Below are 13,400 nucleotides of genomic sequence, written 5' to 3'. Positions count from 1 at the left end.
AGCCTGGCCCTGATGCAGCTTTTCACTTCTTGGGTAGTTCTTGCGATTTGATTTCAGGCGTGAGAAGCCAGGCCAGCAAACTGACAGGAGTCCCCAAGCGGCTGGTGGGGGCAGAGAGACGGGAACTGCCGGAGGATCTGCTGCCATCTCTCCTTCCCGCCCCTTCTCTAGCCTGAGCTTCCTGCCTCGCTAGCCACTCCTCCCTCCGCGCACAGCCCCCATGGCCGCAGCCGGGAGAACGTCTAGGCGATCCAGCCTCCTGCGGCTGGCATTTCCACAGGCAGCCCTGCAGATTCTGCCAGGGGAAGGCGCTGGGGAACCCGGATACAACCCGCCCGGCGTAACCCGGTTCAGTCCTGCCCGGTAGAAAGGCCCCACGTGGCGTGGGTTACCGCAGCCTCCCTGGCCGGCGTCTGTCCGCATCACCCGCCACAGCGACCTCCCCGTCTTTGGGGAGGTGCATTTTCGAGTGGAAGCTGCTCAGGGGGGAAAGGGGAAGCGTACGGTACCTGAGGGCCGGGCCTCGATGACGTATCGGGTGATGGGTCCCTTGCCAGGATCCCCACTCGCCCAGTGGATTGTGATGGCCGAGCCATAGCGGGAGATGAAGGGCTCGCCCGGGGGTCCGGGGGCGCCTGAGAAACCAGAGCAAAACCCACAGTCACAGGGAGAAAAACCACAACCTTCGTCAGGCGTCGCTTTGGAGGGAAGAGCCCAGCAAAGACCCAGCCCCCTGCCCTCTACCCAGCCTCCCCCGGCTTCACCCCTCCACGCCCAACCTCAACTGCCCTTTGGGTGAGTCCTTCCTGCTGCAGAGATCTCTGCTTGCAGGAATCCCCCCACCCCTTCCTGGCAGCGCCGTACCTTCCCCCGGCCCCGTGGTGACGTTGGCCTCTATGTCGGGCCCGTAGGTGAAGGTTTTGGCCCGGATCCGGAATCGGTACGTTACGCCCTCCGCCAGGTCCTTCACCTTCATCCACAGGGCGCTGTTCCCCTTCACGTCCACCGTCACTATCTTACTGACGCCTGCGGGGCAGAGGGCACAGACGTGGCATGCAGAGATCCGGCCCCCTCCCCCCCTTTGCAGTCAGCTCTGGCACTGGGTAATCGAAGCGGCTACACCTACACCCCCCTCCCCCAACCCCCTCCGGGGCTCCCACTTTACCGGGGCCCGGAGGCCCTGGGGGGCCTAGCCCAGGCTGCAACCCCCGTTACCATGAGGAAAAAACTGTTCATGCCTCATGAGACTGTACGTGTGGGATGAGGGATTGTGGCATGTGTGTGGGAGGGGGCCCGTGTTACATGTTTGTACGGGGCCCGAAAAAATGATGCTTGGGCCCTGTTACCCCCTCAGGAATTCATCTTCACGTGGCCTTCGCGCTGACTCCCTGCAGCACAGCCCCTGAGTAACCAGCTGGGGACTGGACCCCGGGTCTCCTGCACAGGCTGGGCTCCTTTAACACACACCCACGCGGCTCCACCAGACCCTTGGCCCAGCACGTCCCATGTCCTGCCTCCAGCTCCCTATTGGGAGCTGCTTTGCAGGAAGCCCATAATGCTAGCCGGCCTGGCATGAGCTGGGAGAGCCTTCCTGACCCTGCGGGATCAGCGCATGCCCTGAAGCCTGCCCATTGCTTGGCATAACATGTCGTGTGGGCGGCGAGCAGGGTTTGCAGGATCAAAGGCCATCTTCCGTGGCGCAGCGCCACCCCCGCTCGCTCACTGGGGCCACCGTCACTCCTCCAGAGGCCTCGCCTCCCAACCCTTCCTCTGAATCTGGCTCTCTGAAGCCCAGGTGGCAGCAGGGAACACCGAGCAGCCATTGTCCCCTCCGGCCGCCCCGCACGTGGTCTCCACTCCCTTCTCAGGCTGACGTTTTTACCCCATGAAAAGGCCCCTGGAGATGAGCTTCATCCCCAAGTTTGGTGGGGTTTTTTTTAACGATTCCCTGAAACTTTTCGCCAAAAAAGGAAGTTTGGCAACATTTTCCATTTTGTTGAGAAACCATCTCCATCGTCAAAATGCCAGGACGGAACGTGGGCGCCCTGCTTCCGCAGCGGCTGCCCCCGGGCACCTCCACATGCTTTGCACAGTGACCCGTGGGGCAAACCAAGGATTGCCCCAGCCTCATTTCCCTGCCGCCGCCTCTGGGGCGGAACACAGGGACGATTTAAAAGTGAACAGCCACAGACCATGCAGGGGACGTGAGCGCTGTGTGCAGCTACACGTGGGGGCTGCTCGGGGGAGAGACTGGAATGGCACACGCAGGCGTTTGGCTGGGACACGGGGCTGGCGCCCCAAACCCTCGTGACCGGTGCTGGGGGGAGGGGGGGTCACAAAGAAATTCTAGTCCAGCACGTCTGCCCTGTGAGCTTAATCTTACCGTCCACAGGCATGCAGGGCTCATAGACCAGCCTGTACCCTTCCAGGATGCCGTTGGGCAGCAGGGGAGGCTCCCAGGAGACGTTCACCGAGGTGGTGGTCAGTTCGCTGAACCGGATGGCGCCGGGGGCGCTGGGGGCTGCAAGGGGAAAGCAGAGGGGCTTTGCTGTGGGAGCTTTGGAGTAAGAAAGGCGGGGGAGCGGGAGGACAGGGGGCCAGACGGGGATGTGCGTCCGTCTGTCACTGAGGACCCCGTTCTTACTGAGCAGGGCCGTGGTTCTGCACGACTCTGCCGTGGGAAACGGATGGAGTCCATCGTACTCCACCAGCAAGAACAGGGTGGGGTGAGCATGTCTGTGACCTGCCTCTGAGTGGAGGTGGGGGGGCTGCCCCATGGGCTGGAGAGCCTGGACCGAGGGCCTCCTGATTATTGCAGGGTGGGCCCCACCTGAATCCGGTGACTCCAGCCCACAAGGGGCAGGAAGCTGTGGTGAAAGGGGAAAGGCCGGAAAGCTGAGGCCAGGGAAGGAGACAGGCAGTTCCGGGGAGTTAGCTGAGAACTCCCAACTCGTCCCACTGGTGCAAAGTCCCCAGTAACACCCCCTTGCAGGGATGGACTCTGCAGGGCCCCCCTTTTCCCCACCAGAAAAGAGCGAGAGACACAAGCGCTCCAGACCCTACTGGAAACAACCGATTGGGTCTGAGGGGCCCCCCCCCGTATCCACAGTCTGCAGCGCTCCGCAGACACGGCCCCTCTGGGCTGCGTCTCCTCCTGACACCAGCGCATCTCGTGCCTCTGGTTTCCCTGACAACAAGTGCCCTGCGAAGACACCTCGCACGTCTGGGTTATTTTGGGGAGACGCGACTTCCTGCCCTGGCGCGTCGCCTCTCGGGCAGGCGGGTGGGGGAAGAGGTTAAAGAGAAATGCTGGGAAGCCTCGCAGAGGCTGCAGATCGGCGGGCAGGCAATGCCCCCCCTCCCGGTTCTCCCTTTCGCCCGAGGGGCAGGAACTGCCAAGGAGAAGGAGGCCGTGGGGAGGCCAAGCCTGCTTTGTTGCTGCGTGCGTAGCTGGCGTCCTGGGAGCGCTGGGCCGGGCTACGCAGGGCCCTGCAGGGCTGCAGAGAGACGGGGGCAGGCGCTCAACACAGCAGTGCATCGCGGGGACTTGGCCCCAGAGACCCAAAGGTTTATTGCTGGAGGGGCAGGAACCCCAGAGCTACCTGGGCAGGTCCAGGACAAAGAACTGGGGCAATTCTTTTCAGCCTCCTCCATGGCGCTGTGCCGAGAAGACCCCCAAGGATGTGACGAGAAGCCGGCTCTGATACCGGCGCTGCTTCCTCGGGGACTCCAGGGCCAGCTGCTCCATGGGCATTGGTGGCAGTGGGTGATGTGCCGGACCCGGCAGTGGATCTGGCCCTGAACCCTTCCCCTCCCCCCCGGCGTTGTCCCCCCTGGGCTCCATATCTGGAGCGCTTGGCCACACGGGCTGGTTTGTTTCTCGGAGGGGAAGGGAGGGCGCCAGGGGCTTCCGCCGCTAACAGCCTCAAATGATCCCTTCCCCCCGCACACCTGGCTTCAATCCCGGCCTGAGGTCAACAGTGGAATGAGTCTGTCAGGTCTCAACCTAGAGCCTCATCCGCGCATGGCACTGAACCACCCCCCAGCAGCACAACTCGGCTCAGCTGCCAGCCCCTGCCCAGGACAGGACCAGAACACAGCGGGACGGGGCGGCCATATGGGCAGAGCTGGGTGGGGGGAGCCCAGGGCTGGGACATTGGGGGCGGCTGCAGGTGGGGCTGGAGCAGCCAAACCAGCGGGTGACCCTCCCCCTCACCCCGTAGAGCACGTGAGCCGCTGTGCGAGCCCTTGGGCTCTGTGGCCCCCTGAGCGTGAGGAGGATGGGCCTGGTATCCCCCAGCACAGCCAGGAGCCGGGGGGGAGGGGGGGAAGAGGGGGTGGGGAGAGCCCACCTGCCTGCTGCGTCCTGCCCCTGACGGGGGTGCTGCGGGGCCCGTCCCCGGCGGCGTTGAAGGCCGAGATGCTGATCAAGTAGGAGGTGTATCCCGTCAGGTTCTTCAGCTTGGCCCCGTTCTCGGGCAGGAAAAGCGTCTTCACCCGCTCCGTGCCGTTCTGCCGCTGGGCCTCCCAGAAATAGATCTGCAGGGGGAGGACAGGGGCGGGGTGAGGCAGGACTGACACAGGTGGGCGCCCAAGACGGCGGTCAGCCCCGCCAGTCCCCGGGCGGTCCCCTTTCACAGTCCGCCCCGGGCCGGGGCTCAGGGCTGCCCACCCGCAGGCTCAGCTTCGCCAAGATCCAGCCTGCCTGGGCTCTCCTCCCGCGGAGCAGCACCAGTGCCGGGGAGGCTGGTGACGGCACCTTTGCATTCTGCCCCTGCCCGCTGACCCGTCGTCCCCCTGGGGTACAACCCTCCCCCCACTGCAGCAAGCGTCAGCTCAGGGACACAGGCCAAGCCCCAGCCCCACGGGGGATGCAATGGGGTGCCTGGCCAAGCCACAAGCTCCCACCACCAGGCTGTGGGGCAAAACAGCCCGGCCCATGGGGTGATGCCAGGTGTCGGCCCCCGAATCCTGGCATTGCCCTGCTGCAGAAAAGGGCCGGTGCGGGATCCGAAGTGCAAACGCGCCATCTGCTGAGCACAGCGGGAACTGTGCACGGCTTTGACCGATTCCTGGAGGGGGAAAAGGACCCGTCTCCATTTCAGAGGGGCTTCTGCCCCCTGGGAAGCCCCAGCTCTCCCAGGCCTCCCCTGCCGCTGGAAGCGTGCCAGCTGGGCCCTCCTGAATGGCCCAGAGGGTGAGGTTTTGTGCAGAGTCAGACACCGGGGCGTCTCCAGTTGTGCTTCTCGGAGCCTGTCGCTAACCTGCAGCCCTGCAGCGTGGGCTGACTTCGGGGACCGGGGACCCACGGGCTGGAACTGGGGCTGCGGGGCGGCAACGGATCGAGCAGCGAGGGGTGGTGGCTACATCCCCCGTTCCCTTGCAAGCTCGATGCCACCGACTGGCTGGGCGTTAGCCCTCTTGGCTCGGATGGACTCGAACCCAACCCTCGTGTTCCCCTAGCACCTTCCACCCCAGCATCTCCCAGCACTGACCGATTAAACGCACCCTCTCCTTCTTCACGCCACTGGGTCAGCGCTACTGGCCCCCCTTGGCGTTAGAGGGAAACTGAGACACAGAGGGGTCTGTGAGCTGGTGTTGAGAGATCCCCTCGGGGGCCGGGCTCCGTGCCGATGGTAACCCCCAGGCCCGGCTCAGCGTGCGACAGCCGGCCGGAGACGGGGGGACGGTACCTTATAACCTTGGATGTCGCCGTTCTGCGCTTCCAGGGGCGGTGGCTCCCACGTGACGTCCAGCTGGGTGGCCGTGGCGGTCTGAACGGCCACGTTCCGCGGTGCGGCGGTGGGCACTGGGGAAGGAGAGCGAGCTGGGGGGAGAGCGCCGGAGCTGCCGGCAGGGCGGGGGCGGCGCGGCAGGAGGAAGGGGCGTCCCCTCTTCCATCTGATCGCACACGCTCTCTGTGGACACTGTCTCCGGGGGGGGTGGTCTCTCCTGCAGATAGTGCACTACCTGCCACGGGGCCTGGGCACCGAAGGCCAGCCCTTGGTTTGCTGGCGCGGACAGTGTCCTGTTACGGGCTGGGAGCCGGGGAGCAAGCCGTGGACACGGGCTGGCACCTGGCCGGGCCCAACAGCAGATAAGGGCCCGGCGACAGCTCCGGGAAAGGCTCCCTTAGGTCAGCTGGGCCCTGATTTCCCTGCTAAGTGAGCACCGGACGCGGCCAAGGGACGGGGCGACCCGTAGCGACCCGCGGGCGCGTCTGAAGCCTGCCCTGAAGCAGAGGCGCCCGGGCGGCCCTGACTCACCTGCCTCACCCACGAAGACCTCCTGGGGGGGGCTGCAGGGGCCCTCGCCCACGGCGTTGTACACGCTCATGCAGATCTCGTAGCGCTTGTGCTTGCTCAGATCTGCGGGGGGAGAGGAGAGGAGAGGAGGAGTGGGTGCCACGGAGAGCCCGATGCCTCGTGGGACGTCCTGTCCTGCTGGGATGCCCCAGCCACAGCGGGCTGCTCTGCCGGCGCGTCTCTCCCCTGCCAGGTCTGATGGGCAGCAGCGAAGCGACGAACGGTCGCCTGTGTGCGCCCATCTCATGTCCCGGGCTCTGTGCCAGCTGTAAGTGGGGTTGGGAGAGGTCACGCTGGCTGGTTCCCCTGCTCCAGAAGGCCCTGGCTGCTCTGCTGGGTTTCTCTGCCCCCAAGCTCACTAGAACCCGCCTCTGCCAGCCTGCTCGGGACCCCTGCTCCCTACTCCCTTGGGCTCACCCAGGTGGGACCCAAGTTTGCACCAGGCCTGGAAAACTGCCGCCAGCCCCAGCGCCGGGCTCCAGGGAGGGCTGGGAGCTGTCTCCAAGCCCGCGGCCTTGCGAAGGGGCAAAGGGGCCCAGCTCCTGGCAGGGACGTGCAGACAGGACCCAAGCCGTGCTCGGCTGTGTCGCAACACCCTCCTGCAGCCCACCCTGCCCCACCCCTGGCTGTAGCACCATCAAACTCCTGCCCCCGGCCCCTGAGTCCACTCGCGCTGGGGCCGTGTCCAGGTTCCTGCTGACTGTGTGGGAGCCAGACGGGGCCCCCCGTGTGCCTGTCACCGTCCCCGCTCCCGTCTCGGGAGTGATCTCTGCTCAGCGCCAGCCCCCGGCAAGCTGCAGCGCTGCCCCCAGCCACTCGCCCCACGGCTGCCCGCTCTGCACCACATTAGGGATGGGCCCCGCCCTGGGATCTGGGTGTACGCACTGGGCTGAGGAGAAGGCCCCCGGGGCTTCCGATCGGCATCTTTGGAAGATGCCAGCCCTGCTGACGGCTGGATGGCTGACCTCGCTCCAGCACGGCCGCTCACATTTCTAACAGCCGCTCTCCAGCCGGCCCCAGGCGAGCTCCCATTAGCACAGAACTGATGGGGCCCCGTTTCCGTCAGCTGGGTGGCTAGGAGGGCTTGGAAGACCCGCAGGGCAAGGCATGACTCGGTCTGAAACAGCCTCGCCGGCCCGGAGAGGAAGCCCCAAACCCGGTAACACAATGTCCCATGGGGACACCCATCCTGGGCAACAGCGCCTCGTCGCAGGGCTTGGGTGCATGACGGGCCCACAGCCTGGAAGTGCAGGCTGCTGCTCCCTCAGTGGACGGGTGCGTGCGCGGCGTAGCCGTGTGCGAGAGCCTGGGTTTAGTGCAACTGTTTTGCGGCAGGACATCTCACCTGGCCTGCTCAGCGACACGACAAGTGCGCGCTACCTGCATATGCCTGGTATACCGGGGTGCACGTCAGGGGCGCGCTGTCTGGCTAGACTTGCTACATTAATCCGCACAGAGGGTGGCTTCTCCCAAGACACACCTGGTATGCCGGGCACCGTGCCGGGTGCAGTTTACCTGCAGACACCTGACACTGCCGGCAGGGTCCGAGGCCCGGGCTGTCTCGCTGCACCCGACACAGCCCAGGATTTCAAGCTGGTCACGGAAGACCAAGTCTTTTTTGTGTTTTAAAAAAAAAAAAATGCATTTTTTCGTCAATTTCCTCTGCACTTTTTAAAGAGACGCCCCAGGCGTCCGTGGAGGCCTCTTTGGCTTTCAGGAAAGATGGTCGTTTTTTCTAAAACCCAGACGACAGACTCTGGGTCTGGGTCTTTTCGTTTCTTGTCAAAACTCAGGAGAAAATTTCAACCGAAAGGAAAGACGGAGCCCAGTGGGATTATCCCCAGGGGTGTGAGCAAGGGGCAGGTCGGGGCACGAAATGGCAATGCCACGGAAATGGCTGTCTTCCAGTGCAAGCCCACAGCCCTTGGGGTGCGCTGGGTGTGACCCCCGCCTGCCAGACCGGTACAGTCCAGCAGCCCCACCCCAACCCAGTCGCAGGCCTCTCTGAGAGACGGGATTTCAGAGTCAGCTCCGCAGGGGATCGTGCAAGGGTAAAAAGGAGAGAGATTTCCCATTACAGCTCCCTTCGGAGATGTCCCAGCACAAGCCCTGCGGTCAGTTATTGGGGTGCCCAGCCCCCCCTTCCTCCGGGGTGCGCAGCAGCTTGCTGGAATCCAGTGGGGGCAGGGAAGGCAGGAGGAGAGCAACACGCAGAGGGACACACGGACGGACAGACAGAGACGTGCCCAGATCAGGGGAGCCCCGAAGCAGAGACTTACTGTCCAGTTCGTGGTGCGTGAGGCTGGCTCCGGTCAGGTTCCGCACGGCGTACCCTGCTGCGGGAGGGGGGGTGGAGGGGGTGCGGAGGGGAGAGCAGTCAGTGGGGTTAGTCACACACGAAGACACTTGACAGAGCAAGCAGGCCAGATGCCCCGCGGAGCTGAGAGCGGGGCTAGCGCAGGGGGCGGCATGGGTTAGCGGGCAGGGGGGAGAAACCCTGCGGAGACTCATTGCTGGGGGGGGCCCGGCTGGGCCCGTATGCCTGTGGGATTGCCCTCAGGACTGCCTCCTGCCTCCCCTGCCCCGGCATGCCTGTCTTCTGCCCCCCAGCCTCGGCTCCAGGGGGGAAAACCTCCTCTGAAGGGAGTCCTGCCTGGCACTGTCTGCCCGCTGCCCACCGAGCACTGAAGCGCCTCTGTCCCATCCTCCCCGTGCCCCTCTGTGCTCCCAGGGTGTGGGCCTCTGCCCTCCGCAGCGGTGCTGCTCCTCTGTGGGGCAGCCCGGGCGTGAACCGGTGCCAGCAGGGAGCGCTCCGCAGTCGGTGATGACGGCCGGCCTTTCAGCACTGCGACCCTGGGAGTTGGGGGTCGGGGTTCCTCTCCGGGAGGGAGGTGGGGGGGGAGCATAAGTCTGGGGAGGACCTCAGCTCCTGGCCATGCCCCCCGGCGCTCAGGGCCTGGGATGTAAAGGCTGCCCGGGCCCCCTGGGTGAAGCATGCAAGAGACTTTGCAAACAGGGAGAAGGGGGGAAAAAAACCCACCAGGTGAAATTTCGGGCTCTCCCCAGATAACCAACGTCCCTCTCTAGCCAGGTCTCCGTGAGCACCTGGATTGCTCCAGACCTGATCGCCCAGCAGAGAGCTTTCCCCCAAGCTGACCTGCCCCCCCTTTAGCGTCAGCACTCACACAACCGGCCATGCCCCCCGTCCCCCCTCCCGTGGCGTGGGGCTCCGCCCCGCGGGGTGACACCATCCAGAGCCGCGTTCGCAGCCTCACGGGGACAGAGCGGGACAGGCCGGGGCGGGACAGTTCGCAGAGCTCGGCTGGGTGCGCAGGCAGGGCACAGGGGCAGGGCAGGGGGGCATGGAGAGCCAGGAGGAATCCCCCCCATGATGTCCCCTCCCCAGCCGTCTGTCTCCCCAGAGGACGCTGCCCCTGCCTCCCCGCGGGAGCCGGAGAGGAGCACTCACGGGTGAGCTCTGCCCAGGCGGTGCCGGGGCTGCGGACGCCCCGCGTGGTGAAGCTGCGCAGCCCGTCGTAAACCAGCTCGCGGTAGCGGATCCGGAAACCCAGCAGGAGCCCGTTGACCTTGTCCTCGGTGGGGGGCTGCACGGGGGCGACAGGAGCCGAGAGGCGGGTTCAGTCAGGGAGGGGGGAACCCGGGGAGACGGTGCCTTTCACACCGACGCTCCCCGTGCCGGATTGCCCCCCCCCCCTCGCTCTCTGCCCCCCCCCTCCCCCTCCCCGCAGCGTCCTGCTGCTAGGAGGCTCCCGAGGGCTGGGGAGGGCTCTGGGGTCCTTGCCAAGACCAGCACCAGGGTGGGGAGAGGCGTGCAATGCCCTGGCAGCGCTCCCAGCCCCGGCAGGTCCCCGGTGCCGCCTGCGGAGTGGCAGGACCCGCTACCGGCCCCTCTCTGCGGCAGGCGCTCGGTGCCCCGGACGCTGGAGCAGCGCCCTGCGGGAGCTCTGGAGCAGATACAGCGCCAGGCACCGGGCGGCACCGCCACGGGACCCTGCCTGGAGAGAGCAGCACGGACGGGCACGAGGGGGGCCGCGGTGCCAGGGGTCCCATCTCACGGGCTGGGGATGTCAGTCACAGAGACGGGCGGGGGGCAGCGCGGTGCCGCACGGTACCTGCCAGCGGATCAGGACGGAGGTGGTGGTGTGAGGCGTGACCGAGAGGATGGTGGGGGCTTCCTCTGGGGCTGAGGGGAGAAGAAACGCAGGTGAGATGCTGAGAGGCAGGCGGGTCCCTTCCCCTGGGCCACGGGGATGGGTGCTGGCTGGCTCCCGACCCCGGCTCCCTCCCCATGCAGCTCAGGGCGTTGGACCCTTCTCCCTGGTCGCTGGTTTGATGCTGGGAGGGGCCGGGGGTTACGGTCCCATTAGTGTCCTACTGGGCATGAACCCGCAGGTTCACGTGACCAACCCCTCTGCCCCAAGCAGTGCCAGCTGGGCCCGGGCCAAGCGCTGGGCAGGTACCCGGGCGTGAGCCCTCTCGCGACGCAGACAAGGCTATGGCCTGGAGCCTGCTGGGAGCCATCAGCCGGCCTGGGCTGTGCCCAGCCTCTGGAGGGACGAGGCCGGCACTGGGTGCCCTGCAGCCTCCGGCCCGGGGAGCAGAGCTGGGAAGGGCGATGCCCTGTGGGCGGGCGCGGACGGGGAAGGGGGACACTGACCGGCCTGCAGGGTGGTGACTGACTCCGACTCCTGGCTGTACTCGCTGTCCCCGATGTCGTTGGTCGCCTTGATGCGGAACTTGTAGGAGGTGAAGGGCTTCAACCTGGGCCAGGCGCAGACGGGAGGGGAAGGGGATGGGCGTGAGGCACAGGTGGGAGGCGGGACTGCGGGGGTCCAGTGCCTTCCAGTGTGTGTGTGTGTGTGTGTGTGGGTGGGGGGGGGCGGGGCGGGGGGATGATATCGCCCAAGGGGCTTTACGAAACCATCTCCCCCCTTCACAGATGGGGAAACTGAGGCACGGAGTGGTGCCTCAGGTCAGCAGCAGAGCCGGGAATAAAAGCCAGGCCTCCTGATTCCCAGCCCAGGGCCTCTAGGCCACACTGCCTCTCGCCTCCCCCCGCCCCGCCCCGGGGGCCCTACCAGGCCTTGCCCATCTCGAAGGCCCCTGCCTCACCTGTCCACGACGAAGGAGGTGGCGTTGTGGCTGACGGAGGCGGAGTGCAGCGTCCACTCGCCAGCCGGCAGCTCTCGGGTCTGCACGGTGTAGTACCTGACCGGGGACAGGCCATCGCTGCCCGGCTCCCAGGACAGCAGCACGCTCCGGGCCTTCACCTCCTCCTGCTGCACCCCGGGCTTGCTGGGGGGCTGCGGGCGGTCTGAGGAAGGGGAGAGAGGCGTGAGGGCTCGGCCGGAAGACCCAGCAGGCTGCGCCTGGCTCTGTCCCCCCTCGGGGAGGAGAGCAACCTGCCCCTTGCTCGGGGGAGCCCGCTTCCGCTCTCAGCTCTCGGAGCACACCGCCGCGCCCACCGTGCATTGCACGAGCCCTCCGGGAGACAGCAGCCCCTCCTTCTCCTCCCCCCCGGCACGGTTACCTCTCTTCTCGGTGGTCACCACCAGCGCCTCGGCCGCCTCGCCCCAGCCTTTGCGGGTCTGCGCCGTGATGCGGAAGAGGTAGGTCGACTCCGGCTGCAGCCCGGCGGCCGTGTACTGGCGGGCGCTGGGGTTGAGCACCTCCACGGTGGCGGCGTTGGCGCTGGTGGTGTTCAGGCGGTGGGTGATCTGGTAGGCTGCGGAGAAGGGGGAAGGAGGCGGGCAGTAAGCGCTGGGGCCAGGCTGCCCCCCACCCACCTGCCGGCTGCCTGCCAGTCTGCGTCTAAAGGGCCAGCGAGAAGGCGAGGGGCAGGACAGCCCTCCCCGGGGCACAGAGACACCCCCAGCCCATAGGGTTTCCCTCGCCGGCTCTGATTGATCACGGGGGCAGTTCGGGCACATCCAGGGACGGAGGCTGAAGGCTCCTGCGTGGTGCAGACGAGTCCCTGACCGGGGGACCAGCGAGAAAACGCGTGGGCCATGTGCCCGCAGAGACCTCCAGCACGTCCCGGCCCGCTGGCCCCGGCTCAGCTCCGTCCCCCTGCCCCAGCCCCAGCGCCCACACACGCCTCCGGGCGAGGATCTCGCAGCGCGGTGACGTCCCGCTCTCCCGCTGCCGCGCCTCCCACCCCGCACAGCCCGCCGGCCGCACGGAGACGCGCTTACCCAGAATGATGCCGTTAGGCGCAGCTGGGGGTTGCCAGATCAACCGGACTGAAGTCGTCCTCACTTCTGGGAAGAGGATGCCCACCGGGGGCCCTGGCACTGGGGCAGAATGAGAGCAGAGGGCACGCTGGGTGACGGGCAAACAGGCTCCGAGCCCTTGGCTGGAGCAAAGAGGGAGCGGAGCCCGTCACGGCCCAGCGGCTTCGGGGCACATGCTCCCCCCTGCCCAGATGCACACTCAGGAATGCAGACGGAGGGCAAAGAGCTCTCTCCATGGGCCGCTCCTCGCCCTGGTGAGCTCCCACGCTGTATCTCTGGGGCTGGCACCCTCACCCCCGTCTGTGCAGGACGGGAAGACGGAGGGGGAAGCCTGTCCAGACTGAGCTGGGTGGTATGACAGAGGGCCGACCACGGGCCATTTTCTTCCCACCCCAGGGTGACGGGGGCACTTGGCTTTTCTCTGACTAGCCCTTGCTGTCTGTGCCTGGCTTCACGCCGCGTATTCCCACCCCCCGAGCCTGCCGGTCCAGGGCCCCCGAGGCCTTTGATCCTCTGTCTCCCAGAGCGCCCCCCTCAGCGGCAGCAGGCGAGGCAGGAGCGGCACCTACCGTCGTCCAGAGTCCTCTCCAGGACGGGCGGGGAGCTGGGCGCGCCGTCGCCCATCCGGGTGAAGGCCAGCACGCGGATCTCGTGCAGCACGTACTTGCCCAGGCCGGCGAGCTGGGCGCTGCGGGAGGCGTTCCCCTCCGCCAGCCAGAACTGGGCCCGGGCGTCCGAGTCCTTCTCCTTATACATGACCTGAGACGACATCCCGCGTGAAAGCCACCGAGCCCGGACCTTCCCGGGGCTGCCTCTGCCACACCAGCTGGACCCACTTTGC

The 13,400-nt window shown here is 66.3% G+C and overlaps 1 protein-coding gene across 1 annotated transcript in view; it reads right to left on the bottom strand.

Moving 5' to 3' along the window:
- The window catches only part of SDK2 (sidekick cell adhesion molecule 2), a 129,174-nt gene that overhangs the window by 7,697 nt on the left and 108,077 nt on the right, over positions 1-13,400 (bottom strand). Inside the window, 14 exon segments of the mRNA XM_067547282.1 lie at positions 510-635; positions 865-1,026; positions 2,384-2,521; positions 4,353-4,539; positions 5,694-5,809; positions 6,267-6,368; positions 8,585-8,638; positions 9,775-9,910; positions 10,439-10,509; positions 10,984-11,087; positions 11,439-11,640; positions 11,857-12,051; positions 12,521-12,619; positions 13,129-13,318. Of these exon segments, the coding sequence (XP_067403383.1) occupies positions 510-635; positions 865-1,026; positions 2,384-2,521; positions 4,353-4,539; positions 5,694-5,809; positions 6,267-6,368; positions 8,585-8,638; positions 9,775-9,910; positions 10,439-10,509; positions 10,984-11,087; positions 11,439-11,640; positions 11,857-12,051; positions 12,521-12,619; positions 13,129-13,318 (1,882 nt within the window).

The sequence above is a fragment of the Emydura macquarii genome, unplaced genomic scaffold, assembly GCF_026122565.2.
Source record: "Emydura macquarii macquarii isolate MOO-44397 ecotype Brisbane River unplaced genomic scaffold, CSIRO-AGI_Emac_v2 contig_1230, whole genome shotgun sequence".
Lineage (NCBI taxonomy): Eukaryota > Metazoa > Chordata > Testudines > Chelidae > Emydura > Emydura macquarii.
Note: the sequence above shows the minus strand (reverse complement) of the source record. Positions and strands in the feature narration are given on the sequence as shown.